This window comes from Schistocerca piceifrons, chromosome 9, assembly GCF_021461385.2.
Source record: "Schistocerca piceifrons isolate TAMUIC-IGC-003096 chromosome 9, iqSchPice1.1, whole genome shotgun sequence".
In the NCBI taxonomy this organism is placed as follows: Eukaryota; Metazoa; Arthropoda; class Insecta; order Orthoptera; family Acrididae; genus Schistocerca; species Schistocerca piceifrons.
Genome location: NC_060146.1, coordinates 175,265,186 through 175,286,349, shown reverse-complemented (window position 1 = coordinate 175,286,349; position 21,164 = coordinate 175,265,186). Strand labels below are relative to the sequence as shown.

General features: G+C 43.1%; 1 protein-coding gene across 2 annotated transcripts in view; it reads right to left on the bottom strand.

Annotated features, from left to right (window-relative positions):
• LOC124717261 (15-hydroxyprostaglandin dehydrogenase [NAD(+)]-like) overlaps positions 1-21,164 on the bottom strand; it is a 103,531-nt gene that overhangs the window by 7,033 nt on the left and 75,334 nt on the right. For both annotated transcript variants that reach the window (XM_047244067.1, XM_047244068.1), the window contains one exon: positions 935-1,089. In XM_047244067.1, the coding sequence (XP_047100023.1) occupies positions 935-1,089 (155 nt within the window). The remainder of the gene's footprint in view (positions 1-934; positions 1,090-21,164) is intronic.

The following is a 21,164-nucleotide window of genomic DNA, read 5'->3' as shown; positions in this document are numbered from 1 at the left end:
TCTCGATGATGTGCTGATGTCACGGTGCACCTGGCATGCCCTCTGGGTGATTTTTTTCAAAGAAGAGCGGGCTGAGAATGAAGGAGTCTGTGAAACCACACCACACAGTCACATACGACGAGTCCAATGGCTCTTCATGCACGACACGCAGTTGAACAGTGCCCCAAATTCTGTAGTTCTGTGTATTCATTACCCCCTGACGACAATGAGGTTTCAGTTGCTGTACCATATGGATCTTGTATGGGTACCAGTGTAAAATACAGCACAAAAATTCCCGCACTGTTGTCCACGAGGCAGAGAATTCTTGCGACACCGCAGGGGCACTAGCGTTACCTGGGCCAAATTCAGCATGGTCAGTTACAGCAACAGCAACCTCATCGACAACTTTCTCTGAGATAGAATGTCTTCCTCTTCCAGGTGCCACACCAAGCTCATCATGAGTTCGGTTTTCATTATCATCTTCTTTAAAGCATTTAATGATATCAACCTCTCCTCAGACCTTTCAGTCAGCGATACTCTCTCAGTGCAGCACAGTAATTGGTCCTGTTCACATAAAATAGCGCACAGGTTCTCTTCTTGACGGTTAGAGCATGTCATACGACAGTGTGGATGTCATAGAGTCATACAAACAGTCTACAGTGTCAAATTTGCACCTCCTATCCAAAATTGGAACTAATTTTTCCAGTGTAAATCGATTCCGCATTCTCGTATTAGCATATCTGCCAAGTTTTGCAGTCTTACAGCCCACACTGGACCTGTGTGAGTAGCTGCACTTTGATTATATCCACCCGGTACGAATGGAGCTTGCGACAAAGTCACTTCATTTCACACTGAATGAAATGGAAGTAGGTTAAGCGCAAGCATAAGAATAATGGAAGAAACTTGTGCATTCGGAGCAGCAGAGGTACAACGCCACAGGGCTACCACACAGTACCTGTTGATGTGAGTGGCAGACAGGAGTTGGGCCAGAGGCTGCTTGATGTAGTCGTGCATCAGGTGTTCCGGAGAGTCCAGCAGCAATGGTGACTCAGTAGGGCCCGGACACAGCGCCACCACAGACACGCCCGTCTTATCCGTGTACGTGGCATCCTGTAACAGAGCGACTTTAACGTTCTATGTACAGTGCAGAACGGACGTCTGAGGTCATTTCTGCTATATGCTCCTAGTAGAAGGCACAACTGCTAAAGCTGTGTCTTTCCCCGCCCTCCCCCGCTCCCTACCCGTTCATCCCTTCCATGAAATTATCTTTCTAGATTTTTTTCCCCCACAGATTTAGCGGATTTTATAATTTATGTAAGTTGGTTTGATAGAAGTCAAGCATTATTGAAACTTGTGTGAGGTATAACAAATACGAGGTGCATTCAAGTTCTAAGGCCTCCGATTTTTTTTCTAATTAACTACTCACCCGAAATCGATGAAACTGGCGTTATTTCTCGACGTAATCGTCCTGCAGACGTACACATTTTTCACAACGCTGACGCCATAATTCCATGGCAGCAGCGAAGGCTTCTTTAGGAGTCTATTTGACCACTGGAAAATCGCTGAGGCAATAGCAGCACGGCTGGTGAATGTGCGGCCATGAAGAGTGTCTTTCATTGTTGTAAAAAGCCAAAAGTCACTAGGAGCCAGGTCAGGTGAGTAGGGAGCATGAGGAATCACTTCAAAGTTGTTATCACGAAGAAACTGTTGCGTAACGTTAGCTCGATGTGCGGGTGCGTTGTCTTGGTGAAACAGCACACGCTCAGCCCTCCCCGGACGTTTTTGTTGCAGTGCAGGAAGAAATTTGTTCTTCAAAACATTTTCGTAGGATGCACCTGTTACCGTAGTGCCCTTTGGAACGCAATTGGTAAGGATTACGCCCTCGCTGTCCCAGAACATGGACACCATCATTTTTTCAGTACTGGCGGTTACCCGAAAGTTTTTTGGTGGCGGTGAATCTGTGTGCTTACATTGCGCTGACTGGCGCTTTGTTTCTGGATTGAAAAATGGCATCCACGTCTCATCCATTGTCACAACCGACGAAAAGAAAGTCCCATTCATGCTGTCATTGCGCGTCAACATTGCTTGGCAACATGCCACACGGGCAGCCATGTGGTCGTCCGTCAGCATTCGTGGCACCCACCTGGATGACACTTTTCGCATTTTCAGTCCGTCATGCAGGATTGTGTGCACAGAACCCACAGAAATGCCATCTCTGAAGGCGATCTGTTCAACAGTCATTCGGCGATCCCCCAAAACAATTCTCTCCACTTTCTCGATCATGTCGTCAGACCGGCTTGTGCGAGCCCGAGGTTGTTTCGGTTTATTGTCACACGATGTTCTGCCTTCATTAAATTGTTGCACCCACGAAGGCACTTTCGACACATCCATAACTCCATCACCACATGTCTCCTTCAACTGTCGATGAATTTCAATTGGTTTCACACCACGCAAATTCAGAAAACGAATGATTGCATGCTGTTCAAGTAAGGAAAACGTCGCCATTTTAAGTATTTAAAACAGTTCTCATTCTCGCCGCTGGCGGTAAAATTCCATCTGCCGTACGGTGCTGCCATCTCTGGGACGTGTTGGCAATGAATGCGGCCTCATTTTAAAACAATGCGCATGTTTCTATCTCTTTCCAGTCCAGAGAAAAAAAATCGGAGGCCTTAGAACTTGAATGCACCTCGTATTATTATGAAGTGCATTTGATAGTGAATACAGACGTATAGAAAAGGAGAGGGACAAAAGATGCAGAATGGCTGAACAAAAATAGCTAGTGGACAAATTAAAGGCTGTCCGTAAATGTGTGCTTGACTTGGGTAAAGATTTATGCTGCCTATGGGAAGGTAAAGAGAACTTTCAGGAAAAAAAGAGAGACAGCTTTATCAATATAGCCCTCACCAAAGGAAGGAAGGCTGAGAGATGAAAGAAATATACATGGTGTAAGGGGTATAAGTGCAGATATTTATCTCGGTGACTGAGAACAGTGTACTGAACAACAGTAGATCAGTATTCACTTAATTCACAGAGTAATACTTGTAATTATTAGGAGTACTGTGTTGTTAGGTTGGTTAGTACCTCCAGGTGCATGTGGCAAGACCAAGTGATAAGTGGCTGTTTTTCCCCTAGTAGCAGGTCAGGAGCTGATCTGTGGAAGTGTGGATGTAAAATGGTTAGACTATACTGACAGGCGTAGTCCACTTGGTGGTGCAGTAACAACCATGCAGAAAAACATCAGGTACTAAATTATGTGTCGTGTCTGTGGGAAAACAGCTAGACACAGAGGAAAAACAACTATCACCCTGAAGTGGGTATATATTAAGGTACCAATGATCATAATATTTGTACTTACACCCTCAATACGCTCTACACAAGGGATATACAAGGGTAAACTTGAGAGCAATATTATAGGAAGAGAGGAAGAAGCACGTGAAGGTGTGATGGGAGATAAGATACTATGATAAGAATATGACTGAGCATTGATGGACCTAAGTCGAAATAAGTCCCGTGGCATACATTACATTCCACTAGAATTATTGAGATCCGTTGTGAGAGCCAGAAAAATCTACTCCACCTCTTATATAAGATACGCTACGTGATCAAAAGAATCCAGACACCTGGCTCAAAATGACTTACAAGTTCGTGGTGCCCTCCATCGGTAATGCTGTAATTCAATGTGGTGTTGGCCCACACTTAGCCCTAGTGGCAGCTTCCACTCTCACAGGTCAACCAGGTCCTGGAAGGTTTCTTGGGGAATGGCTGCCCATCCTTCACGGAGTGTGCACTGAGGTAGGTATCAGTGTCCATCAGAGAGGTCTGGCATGAACTCGGCGTTCCAAAACATCCCAAAGGTGTTCTGTAGGATTCAGGTCAGGATTCTGTGTAGGCCAGTCCATTACAGGAATGTTATTTCGTGTAACCACTCCGCCACAGGCCGTGCATTATGAACAGGAGTTCGATCGTGTTGAAAGATGCAATGGTGATCCCCGAATTGCTCTTCAACAGTGGGACGCAAGAACGTGCTCAAAACATCAATGTAGGCCTGTGCTGTGATAGTGCCACGCAAAACAACAAGGGGTGCAAGCCCCCTCCACGAAGAACATGACCAGACCATAACGACACCGCCTCTGGATTTTACTGTTGGCAGTACACACGCTAACAGATGATGTTAACCGGGCATTCGCCATACCCACACGCTGCCATCCCATCGCCACATTGTGTACCGTGATTCGTCACTCCACACAACGTTTTTCCACTACTCAGTCGTCCAATGTTTAAGCTTCTCATATCAAGCGAGGCGTCGTTTGGCATTTATCGGCGTGATGTGTGGCTTATGAGCAGCCGCTCGAACATGAAATCCAAGTTTTTTCACCTCCCACCTAACTGTGATAGTGCTTGCAGTGGATCCTGATGCAGTTTAGAATTCCGGAGTGATGGTCTGGATAGATGTCTGTCTATTACACATTATGACCCTCTTTAAGTGTCAGCGGTCTCAGTCAACAGACCAGGTCGACCTGTACTCTTTTGTGCTGTACGTGTCCCTTTACGTTTTCACTTCAATATCACATCAGAAACAGTGGACCTAGGGATGTTTAGGAGTGTGGAAATCTCGCGTACAGGCGTATGATACAAGTGACTCCCAATCACCTGACCACGTTCGAAGTCCCTGAGTTCTGCGGAGCGCCCCATTCTGCCCTCTCACGATGTCTAATGACTACTGAGGTCGCTGATATGGAGTACCTGGCAGTAGGTGGCAGCTCAATGGACCTAATATGAAAAACGTATGTTTTAGGGGGGGTGTACGGATACTTTTGATCACATAGCGCACATAGTGTATATGAGACAGGAAAGATACTCTCAGAACTCAGGAAGAATGTGATAATAGCAATTTCACAGGAGCCAGATGCTCACATGTGTGAACACTGCCAAACCACCAGTTAAATAAATTATAGTTGCTAAATACTGCCACGAATTTTTTTTACTAAAGAATGAAAAAACTGATAGAAGCCAACCTCGGGTAAGGTCATTTTGTGTTTTACAGAAATTTAGGAACACATGAGGCAATACTGAAGAAACGACTTGTCCTGTAAGATAGGTTGAAGAGAGGCAGACCTATGTTTATAACAATCCTAGATTAGCAGAAAGTTTTTCACAATGATGACTGGACTACACTCTTTGAAATTCTAAAGGTAGCGGAGTTAAAATACAGGGAGAGAAAGGTTATGTGGTGTCACCGCCAGACACCACACTTGCTAGGTGGTAGCCTTTAAATCGGCCGCGGTCCGTTAGTATACGTCGGACCCGCGTGTCGCCACTATCAGTGATTGCAGACCGAGCGCCGCCATACGGCAGGTCTAGAGAGACTTCCTAGCACTCGCCCCAGTTATACAGCCGACTTTGTTAGCGATGGTTCACTGACAAATTACGCTTTCATTTGCCGAGACGATAGTTAGCATAGCCTTCAGCTACGTCATTTGCTACGACCTAGCAAAGCGCCACTATCATTTGCTATTTATCTTGTGATGCATATACCGTCAGACCGATGTTCACCAATTATGAATTAAAGTTAAGTATTCCAGAAGCTACGTACTTTTTTTTACTAGACTCAACTCCTTTAACTGTTCCAGACCTCACGCCAGCCTGCGTGAGCTTAAACGCGTGCCTTTCGGCTACCTCATAGTGGTTTGGCTGTCTTGCCAAGTCACAACACGTTATTTACAAGTTGTACAGAAACCATACTACTGTTGTAAGAGACGAAGGATATGAAAGGTAGGGCATAGTTGGGAAGGGAAAAAGAGTTGTAGCCTATCCCAGTGTTATTAACATGCATTTTGAGCAGAAAATGAAGGAAACGAAGGATACATTGTGAAAGGGAGGCAAAACACAATGAAATAAAAATTGTGAGGTCTGTCAGTGTCAACATAATTCTGTCAGAGGCAACAAAGGACTTGGAAGAGCAGGTAAATGAAATGGATAATGGCTTGAAAAGAGGTCGCAAGACTAACATCAACAGAAGTAAAACAAGGGCAAGAGAATGTAACTGAATCACATCAGGTAGAGTGACTAGGGCCTCCCGTCGGGCAGACCGTTCGCCGGGTGCAAGTCTTTCGATTTGACGCCACTTCGGCGACTTGCACGTCGATGGGGATGAAATGATGATGATTAGGACAACACAACACCCAGTGCCTGAGCGGAGAAAATCTCCGACCCAACTGGGAATCAAACCCGGGCCCTTAAGACTGACATTTTGTCGCGCTGACCACTCAGCTACCGCGGGCGGACATTACATCAAGTGATGCTGAGAGATTAGGGAATGAGAAACTAAAAGAAACAGATGTGTTTTGTCACTCGGGCAGCAGAATAACTGACAACGAGGGAAGCAGAGAGGATTAAAACAAAGACTGACAACGGCACAAAAAACATTTCTCAAAAAGAGGAGTTTATTAAAATCTAATATGAATGTGTTAGGAAATCTTTTATGAAGGTTTTCATCTGGCGTGAAGCCTTGTATGTCAGAGAGACGTGACGATAAGGAGAGGGAACAAGGATAGAATAGTAGCTTTTGAAATGTGATGCTATAGGTTAGATGCGTACACCGAAAAACAGATTATGAGGTGCTGAATCGAATTGGAGAAAAAGAAATTTATAGTACAATTTGACCAAAAGAAGGGATCGTTAGATTGGACACATTTGAGGCATTAGCAATCGTCAATTTAGTATTGGAGGCAAGTGTGGGTGGTAAGAATTGTAGCAGAAGATCAAGACTTGAACATAATAAGCAGATTCTAATGGGTTATGTTGTAGCTAAGCAGAGATGAAGCGGCTTGCATAGTCGGCATAGCCTAGTGTGGAGAGCTGCATCAAGCCAGGCTACAGAGTAAACACCACAGCAACAGAATAAATAACATATTTTACGTTCTCGTCGTAAAGTATTAATGATACGTAAGTTATAAATTACAAATGAAAGAAAATTTACTAGAGTATATCCACTTCCATGAAATGTGTTTTATTATCATTTTATTATTCATTCCCTTGAGGTGAGGATAAGATATGCTGATTATGTTATTAAAGTAAAGTTCAGCAGTTGTGTCGCATTCTATGGGCAAAATAAGGTCACCGGCCAAAATTTACTCACCCTTAGAGAAATCATGACAAGCATCATTCAGTACCGTGGAATTCCGCCCATCGAGCTGATAACCGCCGCGTTTCGGCTACGGAGTGGGTCCGCAATGTTGTGTCGGTGCGTAGGATCCAAGTAAAGCCCCGCGCAGAGGATTTGACCGCTCAGTTCCACCAAATTGCGGGGATGCTGAGGTCAGACTTTTACTCCGTTCCAACATGATCGACAAGCTTTTATGGGTTCAAGTCAAGTGATTTTGCAGGCCAGTTGATATGTAACAGGGTGGGGTAATGTTCAGAAAACAAGTCACATATTCTTCCGGCCCTATTGACCCTGCTGTTGTCGTCTTTGTGCGGCTGTGTAAGCAACGGCGTCTTGCGAGGTCACTAACTCCCACTGTTCATTGCATGCACTTCCTGCCGCAATGTTCTGTCACTAAGGTAGGTATTACACTATCACATTTCTTTAACAAAGAAACATGATCAAATTTCTTTGACAAACATCTTTGACGTGGCGCTAAAAAGCAGTATTACACTGTCATCACATTCTTCGTCAACGCTGAAGATGGCGGACAATAACAACTTGCTATTAAGCACTGTAGTTGCTTGTATCACAATTACGTTGTGTGTGCATTTGGAAGAGAAACGTCGGAAAAAAAGGAAGCGCACTTGGTTGAAACCATGGATTTTCGTCGAGATAATGAAAGCACTCAGCAAAAATTGTTATCACATTTGCAGTGGGGCCGTCAAATCTTATATAAATCACTTACACTATGTAAGTAATCAAAAGTATCCGGCACCCACAAAAACAAACGCTTTTCACATTAGGTGCATTGTGCGGCCACCTACTACCATGGAACTCCATATTAGCGAACTCAGTAGTCATTAGACATGGTGAGAGAGCAGAATGACGCACTCCGCGGAACTCACTGACTTCGAACGTGGTCAGGTGATTGGGTGTCACTTGTGTCATACGTCTGTACGCGAGATACCCACACTCCTAAACAACCCTAGGTCCACTGTTTCCGATGTGTTGAGTGTTAATTAAGTAAATAAATTAGTGAAATCAAAGTGAACTAAGAAATTAGAATATAAATGGAAAACTTGGTTTAGTTTAGAGAGTTACATACTGGCATTCAGCGGGCAGAACAGAAGAAACAATGACCGTGGAGTAACAATTGTTACATTTAGTGTCCAGAAGCCGTTATAGTTGTTACAGATGTGATACTGAAATGAAAACGTGAAGGGACACGTACAGCACAAAAGAGTACAAGCCGACGTCTTTTGTTGACTGACAGAGAGCGCCTACAGATGAAGAGGATCGTAATGTGTAACAGGCAGACATCTATCCAGCCCATCACACAGTAATTCCAAACTGCATCAGGATCCACAGCAAGTACTATGACAGTTAGGCAGGAGATGAGAAAACGTGGATTTCATGGTCGAGCAGCTACTCATAAGCCATACATCACTTCCGTAAATGCCAAACGACGCCTCGCTTGGTGTAAGGAGCGTAAACGTTGGACGATTGAACTGTGGAAAACGTTTTGTGGAATGACGACTCAAGGTACACAATGTGGCGATCCGATGGCAGGGTGTGGGTATGGCGAATGTCCGATGAACATCTGCCAACGTGTGTAGTGCCAACAGCAAAATTCGGAGGCGGTGGTGTTATGGTGTGGTCGTGTTTTTCATGGAGGGGGCTTACACCCCTTGTTGTTTCGCGTGGCACTATCACAGCACAGGCCTGTTTCGATGTTTTAAGCACCTTCTTGCTTCCCACTGTTGAAGAGTAATTCGGGGAATAGCGATTGCATCTTTCAACACTATCGAGCAACAGTCCACAATGCACGGCCTGTTGCGGAATGGTTATACGACAATAACACCGCCTATGGACTGGCCTACACAGAGTCCTGATCTGAACGCCGACTTCGTGCCAGGCCTCACCGACCAACATCGATACCTTTCCTCGGTACAGCACTCCGTGAAGAATGGGCCACCATTCCCCAAGAAACATTCAAGCACTTGACTGACCGTATGCCTACGAGAGTGAAAGCTGAGATCTAGGATAAGGGTGGGACAACACCATATTGAGTTGCAGCATTCCCGATAGGGGGCGCCGCGAACTTGTAAATCGTTTTCAGTTAGGTGTCCGGATACTTTAGTCACATAGTATAAGAATTGAAGAGAGCGTATTACAGTATTTGCTCAGTAAATTGACTGATCATATTACAAAGCAGAATAGTCACTTGAGAAATGCTATATGTGTAGAAGACAGGCTCACCGTAACACTACGATTTCTTGCTACAGGAGAGAGCTACTCTAGCCTATAATACAGCACTCGAAATACCACAGTGCATATTAACCAAAACAATTCCAAATGTGTGTGAAGCGATTTGTATAGCACTGAAGGATAAATATCTGGAGATAAAAAATGATTAGTACGCTCTCTGGGCATAGAAAATTATTTTTATTTTTAAGTAATTTAATTAATAGAATTATTCTCCTAACAACTACAAAATTAATCAAAAGTACGAACCAGATAAAGCACTTTTTAACTTGTGGCGTCCAGAGTTCAAAAATAGACAAATTATAATGGAGAGCTAAGAATTTTTTTATTTTGCAGTGTCTCGTCCTCCGTTGCGGCTTGCTGGAAATCTGTCTGAATATTTACCTGGTACAGAGGTGGATGGCTGTAGCTGTGATTGTGGACATGAAGTCGCCTGCAGCATAATCCACCTTCCCATCAGCACACAACTAATAGCATGTACTGTGCCTCTTGCTCCCTCCCCCCTTCCCCTCCTGTCACCCCCGTAGAAGCAAGATTGTTATAAAGAGTCGAAGGAATATGCCAACTAAACTTTGCAGTCATGTTTACAAACACACTACAAACGTCAAACAGCTGTAGCGATGCCAGCAGTCTAGGCTGTTACATTTCACACTGCAGTGAACGGAAGACAAACGACTTTTATGATAAAATCTACGACGGGGCCCTAGATTTGATCATATTTCTTTGATGAAAGGCAAGGTTTGACAAAATTCCCTGTTTTTGTTGTTGTTGTTGTTGTGGTCTTCAGTCCTGAGACTGGTTTGATGCAGCTCTGAATGCTACTCTATCCTGTGGTAGCTGCTTCATCTACAAGTAAACTACTGCACCCTACATCCTTCTGAATCTGCTTAGTGTATTCATCTCTTCGTCTCCCTCTACGATTTTTACCCTCCATGCTTCCCTTACACACTAATTGGTGATCCCTTGATGCGTCAGAACGTGTCCTACCAACCAATCCCTCCCCACAAATTCGTCTTCTCCCCCATTCTATTAAATACTTCCTCATTAGTTACGTGATCTACCCACCTAATCTTCAGCAATCTTCTGTAGCACCACATTTCGAAAACGTCTGTTCTCTTCTTGTCTAAACTATTTATCGTCCATGTTTCACTTCCATACATGGCTACACTCCATACAAATACTTTCAGAAATGACTTCCTGACACTTAAATCTGTACTCGATGTTAACAAATTTCTCTCCTTCAGAAACGCTTTCCTTCCCATTCCCATTTTACATTTTATATCCTCCCTACTTAGACCAATATCAGTTATTCTGGTCCCGAAATTGCAAAACTCATTTACTACTTTAAGTGTCTCATTTCCTTATCTAATTACCTCAGAATCACCTGATTTAACTTAACTACATTCCATTATCCTCATTTTGCTTTTGCTGATGTTCATCTTTCCTTTCAAGACACTGTCCATTTCGTTGAACTGCTCTTGCAGGTCCTTTGCTGTCTCTAACAGAGTAACAATGTCATCGGCAAATCTCAAAGTTTTTATTTCTTCTCCATGGATTTTAATTCCTACTCCAAATTTTTCTTTTGTTTCCTTTACTGCTTGCGCAATATACAGATTGAATAACATTGAGGATAGGCTACAACCCTGTCTCACTCCCTTCCCAACCACTGCTTCCCTTTCATACCCCTCGACTCTTATAACTGCCATCTGCTTTCTGTACAAATTGTGAATAGCCTTTCGCTCCCTGCATTTGACCCCTGACACCTTCAGAATTTGAAAGAGGATATTCCAGTCAACATCGTCAAAAGCTTTCTCTAAGTCTACAAATGCTAGAACCGTAAGTTTGCCTTTCCTTAACCCATTTTCTAAGGTAAGTCGTAGGGTCAGTATTGCCTCACGTGTTCCAACATGTCTACGGAATCCGAACTAATCTTCCCCAAGGTCGGCCTCTACCAGTTTTTCCATTCGACTATAAAGAATTCGTGTAAGTATTTTGCATCCGTGACTTATTAAGCTAATAGTCCTGTAATTTTCACACTTGTCAACACCTGCTCTCTTCGGGATTGGAATTAATATTCTTCTTGAAGTCTGAGGGTATTTCGCTTGTCTCATACATCTTGCTCACCAGATGGTAGAGTTTTGTCAGGGCTGGCTCTCCCAAGGCTGTCAGTAGTTCTAATGGAATGTTGTCTACTCCGGGGGCCTCGTTTCGACTTAGGTCTTTCAGTGCTCTGTCAAACTCTTCACGCAGTATCGTATCTCCCATTTCATCTTCATCTACATCCTCTTCCATTTCCATAATATTGTCCTCAAGTACATCGCCCTTGTATAGACCCTCTATATACTCCTTCCACCTTTCTGCTTTTCCTTCTTTGCTTAGAACTGGGTTTCCATCTGAGCTCTTGATATTCATACAAGTGGCTCTCTTTTCTCCAAAGGTCTCTCTAATTTTCCTGTAGCAGTATCTATCTTACCCCTTGTGAGATAAGCCTCTACATCCTTACATTTGTCCCCTAGCCATCCCTGCTTAGCCATTTTGCACTTCCTGCCGATCTCATTTTTGAGACGTTTGTGTTCCTTTTTGCCTGCTTCATTTACTGCATTTATATATTTTCTCCTTTCATCAATTAAATTCAGTATCTCTTCTGTTGCCCAAAGGCTTCTACTAGCCCTCGTCTTTTTACCTACTTGATCCTCTGCTGCCTTCACTATTTCATCCCTCAAAGCTACCCATTCTTCTTCTACTGTATTTCTTTCCCCCATTCTAGTCAATCGTTTCCTAATGCTCTCCCTGAAACTCTCTATAACCTCTGGTTCTGTCAGTTTATCCAGGTCCCATCTCCTTAAATTCCCACCTTTTTGCAGTTTCTTCAGTTTTAATCTACAGTTCATAACCAATAGATTGTGGTCAGAGTCCACATCTACCTTTGGAAATGTCTTACAATTTAAAACCTGGTTCCTAAATCTCTGTCTTACCGTTATATAAACTATCTGAAACCTTCCAGAATCTCCAGACTTCCTCCATGTATACAACCTTCTTTCATGATTCTTGGGCCAAGTGTTAGTTATGATCAAGTTATGCTCTGTGCAAAATCCTTCTTGAAGTCTGAGTTCCCTATTACACTATCAAATATCTTTGATACATACATCTGACATACCAACTTCGACAAAGAAATATTATAGTGTAATACCGGCCTAACAGTTGTGGATGGACCTTCATCCACTGCCTACAGCAGTTCCTGTCGGGTTTGGTAGCTGTTTCGATTCAAAAACTTTGAAACGCGTCTTCGATCCCTCTCAGATAGAACCTTTTTCCGACCACTGTTCGAACGTAGTGAATCGTGGACATGCTCGGAGCCACGTTGAACGCCCGCGAAACATCAACAAATCCAGCAGCTTCACACACCGTATGGCTACTGTCACGGCCAGACACGATCGCCCGTTTTTGCAACTCTGTTAAGCCCTTACATTTACGCATTTTTGGGTATAATATCCACTTGAAGCTCAAATGTCTCATTCGTCGCTACTCTCTTATGCTCACCTACAGACAGAGCGTGTGCGGTTCAGACGTGACTGGAACGTTATGCTTTATGTAAAGGTTTAACGATTCATCTGGGCGTGTGCGCTTGGGTGACTAACGTTTTTTTCCGGCTAGCTTAGCTAAATTTGACAGTCTGCATTTAATCATGCTTAGACTTAAATTACGATGGCATGCTGAAAAATAAAGCTTTTGAATTTTTTATTCCGTTCTTAATTTCGGTTGAGATATTACATGTCATGCATACCTGTCGACTTTCCCGCTTCACTGACAGAAGTTGCAATCCCATTCAACTAGACATCTCCGAATTATAGTGTGTAATATGGTTGTGTGTAACGTAAGTACAGGGCTATTACAAATGATTGAAGCGATTTCATAAATTCACTGTAACTCCATTCATTGACATATGGTCACGACACACTACAGATACGTAGAAAATCTCATAAAGTTTTGTTCGGCTGAAGCCGCACTTCAGGTTTCTGCCGCCAGACCGCTCGAGAGCGCAGTGAGACAAAATGGCGACAGGAGCCGAGAAAGCGTATGACGTGCTTGAAATGCACTTACATCAGTCAGGCATAACAGTGCAACGACACTTCAGGACGAAGTTCAACAAAGATCCACCAACTGCTAACTCCATTCAGCGATGGCATGCGCAGTTTAAAGCTTCTGGATGCCTCCGTAAGGGGAAATCAACGGGTCGGCCTGCAGTGAGCGAAGAAACGGTTGAACGCGTGCGGGCAAGTTTCACGCGTAGCCCGCGGAAGTCGACGAATAAATCAAGCAGGGAGCTAAACGTGCCACAACCGACGGTTTGGAAAATCTTACGGAAAAGGCTAAAGCAGAAGCCTTACCGTTTACAATTGCTACAAGCCCTGAAAACCGATGACAAAGTCAAACTCTTTGAATTTTCGGCGCGGTTGCAACAGCTCATGGAAGAGGATGCGTCCAGTGCGAAACTTGTTTTCAGTGATGAAGCAACATTTTTTCTTAATGGTGAAGTGAACAGACACAATGTGCGAATCTGGGCGGTAGAGAATCCTCACGCATTCGTGCAGCAAATTCGCAATTCACCAAAAGTTAACGTGTTTTGTGCAATCTCACGGTTTAAAGTTTACGGCCCTTTTTTCTTCTGCGAAAAAAACGTTATGGGACACGTGTATCTGGACATGCTGGAAAATTGGCTCATGCCACAACTGGAGACCGACAGCGCCGACTTCATCTTTCAACAGGATGATGCTCCACCGCACTTCCATCATGATGTTCAGCATTTCTTAAACAGGAGATTGGAAAACCGATGGATCGGTCGTCGTGGTGATCATGATCAGCAATTCATGTCATGGCCTCCACACTCTCCCGACTTAACCCCATGCGATTTCTTTCTGTGGGGTTATGTGAAAGATTCAGTGTTTAAACCTCCTCTACCAAGAAACGTGCCAGAACTGCGAGCTCGCATCCACGATGCTTTCAAACTCATTGATGGGGACATGCCGTGCCGAGTGTGGGAGGAACTTGATTATCAGCTTGATGTCTGCCGAATCACTAAAGGGGCACATATCGAACATTTGTGAATGCCTAAAAAAACTTTTTGAGTTTTTGTATGTGTGTGCAAAGCATTGTGAAAATATCTCAAATGATAATGTTATTGTAGAGCTGTGAAATCGCTTCAATCATTTGTAATAACCCTGTATACCGGAGCGTGAGAAACAGCGTAGTTTAATCGAGTTTCGAATTCGGAGTGTTGGTCCATGCGTGGAAAATCGTCTCCTCCAGCACGGCAATGCCAGACCCCTCGAGCTCTGCGACATCTGCAGCTGTCCGACGCCTTGGGTTCACTGTCATAAATCATCTCCCATTCGGTTCAGACCCAGTCAATCCGATTTTCGTCTATTTACTAAACTTAAATAACACCTCTTAGGACTGCAGTTTGATAGTGACGAAGCGGTGCAATCAGAGGTGAGGTTGTGACTCCGTCAACAAAGTCAGACATTGATAAACCGGTTTCTCGTCGGAAGAAGCGTGATCGTCCTCAAGGTGACTACGTTGAGAAATAAATATTTATACGTGAAGAATAAACGTGTAGAATGTGAAACGTCTCTGTGAAGTCGTTTCATAAGACGCTTGTCGAATTTGGTACATATACATAGGCTCTGAGCACTATGGGACTCAACTGCTGAGGTCATTAGTCCCCTAGAACTTAGAACTAGTTAAACCTAACTAACCTAAGGACATCACAAACATCCATGCCCGAGGCAGGATTCGAACGTGCGACCGTAGCGGTCTTGCGGTTCCAGACTGCAGTGCCTTTAACCGCACGGCCACTTCGGCCGGCAATTCTGTACAATTGATTCACTTTATTACCTGATTTTAGCTCAATTCATGAACTCTTCCAGAAAGACAGAGCACTCAAATAAGACCTATTGAATACTGTATGTGTGTTTTAATGTGGGGTTTCGGTTTTGTTTTGTGGGAAACGCTGAGTTGGTCATCGTCTGCTGGGAGCAGACGATGTTGCTTCTCGTTCGAAGGAGAGCACAGGATGACCAACTTAGGTTTCCAATACCTGAACAGAGAGGTTTACCCATCTTAGTCGAAGGCTGTGTCGAATGCTGGTAGCTTCCGCTGCACGGGGAGCTAGGTAATCTCGAAAGAGAAAGCGGCACTCTTCGGTGAACGCTTGGTGAGTACGGATCGTAGCTTTTAAGGTGATACGAAGCAGGTTGAGTTAAAACTTCGTTATGTTTAACTGTTGAAGTACTTAAGAACTTGAACTTAACTGAAGCGTGTGAAGCGAGTTATTTTTCCGAATGTGCCATAATTATATTTCTTTAAATAGGCGATTTTTGGGTGTTTGAGTTAAAAGTGTGGAATTTACTTTGTTCATTTTGAACAACGATGAAGAAGAACTTCAAATGGTAAATTTGATTAGGAAAAGCTGGTTAGGATCACTTCAACCGTGCGTTAGTGTAATACTGTGTCGAAGCGAGTATGATTTTTAATGATTTTTAATGGCTCTGAGCACTATGGGACTTAACATCTGAGGTCATCAGTCCCCTAGAACAGAACTACTTAAACCTAACTAACCCAAGGACATCACACACATCCATGCCTGAGGCAGGATTCGAACCTGCGACCGTAGCGGTCGCGCAGTTCCAGACTGAAGCGCCTAGAACCGCTCGGCCACACCGGCCGGCATTGACTTTTAATATTATATTTTGTGGGAGTAGCTTTTGTCTTTGTGTGTCGATTTTGTGCCACGTGTTTGGTAGTCACTGACCCTTCTGGTCCACCACGGCACCGCAATAGGCTTTATTTTTGTGGTGTCACCGCCAGACACCACACTTGCTAGGTGGTAGCCTTTAAATCGGCCGCGGTCCGTTAGTATACGTCGGACCCGCGTGTCGCCACTGTCAGTGATTGCAGACCGAGCGCCACCACAAGGCAGGTCTAGAGAGACGTACTAGCACTCGCCCCAGTTGTACAGCCGACTTTGCTAGCGATGCTACACTGACCGATACGCTCTCATTTGCCGAGACGATAGTTAGCATGGCCTTCAGCTACGTCATTTGCTAGCAAGGCGCCATTACCAGTTAATATTGAAATTATAAAACATGTACCGTCAAGAGCGATGTTCTCCAATTATGGATTAAAGTTAAGTATTATATCAACTACGTACTTTATTTGCCACTAAAAATTCCCTTAACTGTTCCAGACTTCACGCCAGTCTGCGTGAGCTTAACGCGTGCCTTTCGGCTTCCTCTCATAGTGACTTGGCTGTCTTGCCAAGTCACAACAATTTTAACAGGTTGATTGTTTAATGAGCTATAATTTCTGCATGAATATCTGTTCTTTCGTGCGCTTTCTGCAAAGCAGCACAACAGTTTGATTCGGAATGCACCAAGTGCTGTAGTTCAGCCGTTTGCAAGTAGCAGACGCACTTAGTATGTTCAATAATAATCGCACAACCTCGTGCATTGGTTAAACCTCTGTTCAGAATAATGCATGCGTACAATCGTAATGTGAATCCCACTGAGATATTTTTATGGTATGAATGCAAAGGCGATGATAGTTTTATTGTCTCCCACCCCCGTTTTTTGTGTTTCTTCTTGCTGTAGTTAAATTGCGCTCTGTTACATTCTCACGTAATTCTTACTTAAATATTTCTAGCCAGGTATCAGTTATGTGTAGTTAGGAAGTGCAACCAAATACTTAGATACAATAAATAATCTACGTGAAAGATAAATACTGTGGTGTTGATCTTACCCACTTCTCCGATTTCCATCCTGAATTAATCAAGTTGCTTCATGCACGACATAGAGTGCTGCTTATCTGGCTACTTAAAGAAATTTAGATGCTTGTAATTAAATTATTAAAGTAATTAAACTAATAATTTTCCAGCTCCGCTTTTTTTCTAAATGTTTAGGAAGGGCTTGGGCTGGTGGCGACCCTGAATTTCTGAATTTGTGTGAGAGAAGCAGCGAGAAATGCGAGATAACGTATATGGCTCGATGAGAAACGTCGTAAAGACAATAATACGTTACAAATGTTAAGGAACTTTAAAAACTTTAGCAGATTTCACATAAAAATTTCGGAGGCGTTACTTTTTAGCAAGCCCTCCTAGAATTTTTATCAACTTCGTCGTACTACAACCGCATTCTCAAAATTTTGCAGCGATTGGCGTTGTCATAGATACCCTCTAAGCTATTTCGATAAGCATCTCTTAACCCAAAGTTCGAAAAAAAACTTTGAAAATAGGAAAACGAGAAGTTCTGTCAGCGCTTTTCATTAACTCTTTCACCTTGAACTTGAAAGCAACTATTTCGTTATCTGACTCCACTGTGTCAACATCTGTGCTATATTTGGCATGAGAAGAAGCTGCGAAGATTTCAAGATAAGATACAAAGCTTTCATTTAAGGCAGTGTTCGTCAAACTTTTCTGCGTAAGAGGAAAGACTTAATAGTTAATATGACACCTCGTGCCGCATGGGAATGTTCGTGGACGGGGATAGGAGGAAGAGGCTAAATTGGTCACTCAAAGAATAATTCAATTCTCATCAAAGCCTGGTTACTGACAGAAGCCACTTTAACATTTTGAAAGTTCATATTATAGCGTGTCACACGAGAGATTTTCAAGTGAAAAGAAAAATAACATATTGGAACTATATGCACTTTTATGGAGGATTACATAGTGGCCAATTTTCTGTACCTAAGTGGGTACTGTGGCAATTGCCATCACTACAGGATCCATGTTTCTTTTTCTTATTTCCGGGCACATTTTCTACGCATATTCACGGTATATGAAAGCATGTCAATAGGCTGTAAGAGACTGTTCTCCACCGGAATTTCGTATTAGGCCATATACAGGGTGTCCCAGCTATCTTGTCCACCCAAAATATCTCTGGAACAATAACAGCTATTGGAAAACGAATTTCACCGGCATCAATGTAGGCCTGGAGCCCATGAATGTACATATTTGGAAACATTCTAAAACGAAAGTATATGTGTTTTTTAACACAAACTTATGTTTTTTTAAATGGACCTCCTATATTTTTTCTTCAGAAATCCATAGCATGACAAAGCACATTCACAATGGCATTGATTGCATCGCAATATTCCCATTATATCCCGAGATATTGAGACGCGAAGTTGACGCTTGAAACACCCGACATGCGCTGCTAGCGCACGTCCTGAGGCTCAGGCGTGAACCCCATGCTGCCCGTAATCGCGATGTGATTGACATGTGTAATCACACTTCCATACTTACCAAGAGGTCCGAAACGAATAATACGGTCTGCTGACATCCTGCATTAACGTCGTACATTCCAGCAGGTATTTATCCCATAGGCTAGGGGTGACGCGGTTCTGTAACGTATCTGTGTACCGTAACGTTAGTCACAAAGTTAACTTCGCTTATCGTTAATCCATTACTAAAAAGGTAATGCCGTTCAACGTTAAAACTTTACTATACTGTAGATCTAGCGCAAGTGACAGTTAATCATTCACTCGTAATAGTAAAATTCATGTTGATGGTTTTAGTGAAACGAGCAAGTGGACTAAAAGTTTTACCGTTGTTTAGGTAAAAATGTTTTGATTCGGGAAGTTCAGGTAGGACATAGAAGATGAATGTAAACATGTTTAACCAATTATTTTATTATCACATAATTATAAATGTTATGTTTGTCTAATGCGTTAAATGACAAACTGTTGCAAACAAATGTTTCTTAACATCACTGGTTAAAATGGCCCTTTTTAGAAACTTCCACTGTGATAGCAGCACTACATACTAAACATAGCGTTCACATCTCGTGCTCAAAGTGATGCCCATTGGCTTGCATACATAGGGTCACTCTGCGGATGAAGGATGCCCTACTTCGTGCTACTGTTTCCTCTTTGATGGCTGTACAAGCATCAATAATGCGTTGCTTCATGTCCTCTGGTGTTGTTGGTTCATGTTGGTAAACAGCATCCTTCACTGCTCCCCAAAGAAAATAATCCAGCGGTGTAAGGTCCGGAGATCGGGCAGGCCACCTAACTGGGCCACCTCGTCCAATCCACCTACCAGGGAACTTACGGTTCAGACGTCGTCGTACTCGTAAGGTGTTATGTGCAGGGCATCCATCATGCTGATACCACATGACCATTCTCCGGTTCAGAGGTACGGTGTCCAAGAGAACAGGAATATTGTGTCGTATAACTCTGGAGTATTGTCTGCCATTTTGGATGCCATTTATAAAGAAAGGTCCGACAATGGTATCTCCAATAATCCCACACCAAACATTAACTTTCCACGGACGTTGATGCTCTACCTGACGGAGTCATTTTGGATTGTCTGCGGACTAATAATGCATATTCCTCATATTGACAATTCCTTTGTTGGAGAATGATGCCTCGTCAGTAAAGAGAACATCTGCAAAAAAATTTGGATTAGTCAGAAGTTTTTGCTGAGCCCACCGACAAAATGTTACCCTATTGCGGAAGTCATTTCCATGAAGATCCTGGTGTAAATGAACATGGTAAGGATGAAATTTATGACGTTTAAGAATACGCTGTGCACTTGATTTCGACACACCAAGTTAACGTTCAATTTGACGTGTGCTGATTTGAGGATTCACAGCTATGGTTTCAGGGAGAGCATAAGGGAACAATTGACAGGAATGGGGGAAAGAAATGCAGTAGAAGAAGAATGGGTAGCTCTGAGGGATGAAGTAGTGAAGGCAGCAGAGGATCAAGTAGGTAAAAAGACGAGGGCTAATAGAAACCCTTGGGTAACAGAAGAAATACTGAATTTAATTGATGAAAGGAGAAAATATAAAAATGCAGTAAATGAAGCAGGCAAAAAGGAATTCAAACGTCTCAAAAATGAGATCGACAGGAAGTGCAAAATGGCTAAGCAGGGATGGCTAGAGGAAAAATGTAAGGATGTAGAGGCTTGTCTCACTAGGGGTAAGATAGATACTGCCTACAAGAAAATTAAAGAGACCTTTGGAGAAAAGAAAACCACTTGTATGAATATCAAGAGCTCAGATGGAAACCCAGTCCTAACCACAGAAGGGAAAGCAGAAAGGTGGAAGGAGTATATAGAGGGTCTATACAAGGGCGATGTACTTGAGGACAATATTATAGAAATGGAAGAGAATGTAGATGAGGATGAAATGGGAGATACGATACTGCGTGAAGAGTTTGACAGAGCACTGAAAGACCTGAGTCGAAACAAGGACCCGGGAGTAGACAACATTCCATTAGAACTACTGATGGCCTTGGGAGAGCCAGTCATGACAAAACTCTACCATCTGGTGAGCAAGATGTATGAGACAGGCGAAATACCCACAGACTTCAAGAAGAATATAATAATTCCAATCCCAAAGAAAGCAGGTGTTGACAGATGTGAAAATTACCGAACTATCAGTTTAATAAGTCACAGCTGCAAAATACTAACGCGAATTCTTTACAGACGAATGGATAAACTGGTAGAAGCGGACCTCGGGGAAGATCAGTTTGGATTCCGCAGAAATGCTGGAACACGTGAGGCAATACTAACCTTACGACTTATCTTAGAAGAAAGATTAAGAAAAGGCAAACCTACGTTTCTAGCATTTGTAGACTTAGAGAAAGCTTTTGACAACGTTAACTGGAATACTCTCTTTCAAATTCTGAAGGTGGCAGGGGTGAAATACAGGGAGCGAAAGGCTATTTACAATTTGTACAGAAACCAGATGGCAGTTATAAGAGTCGAGGGGCA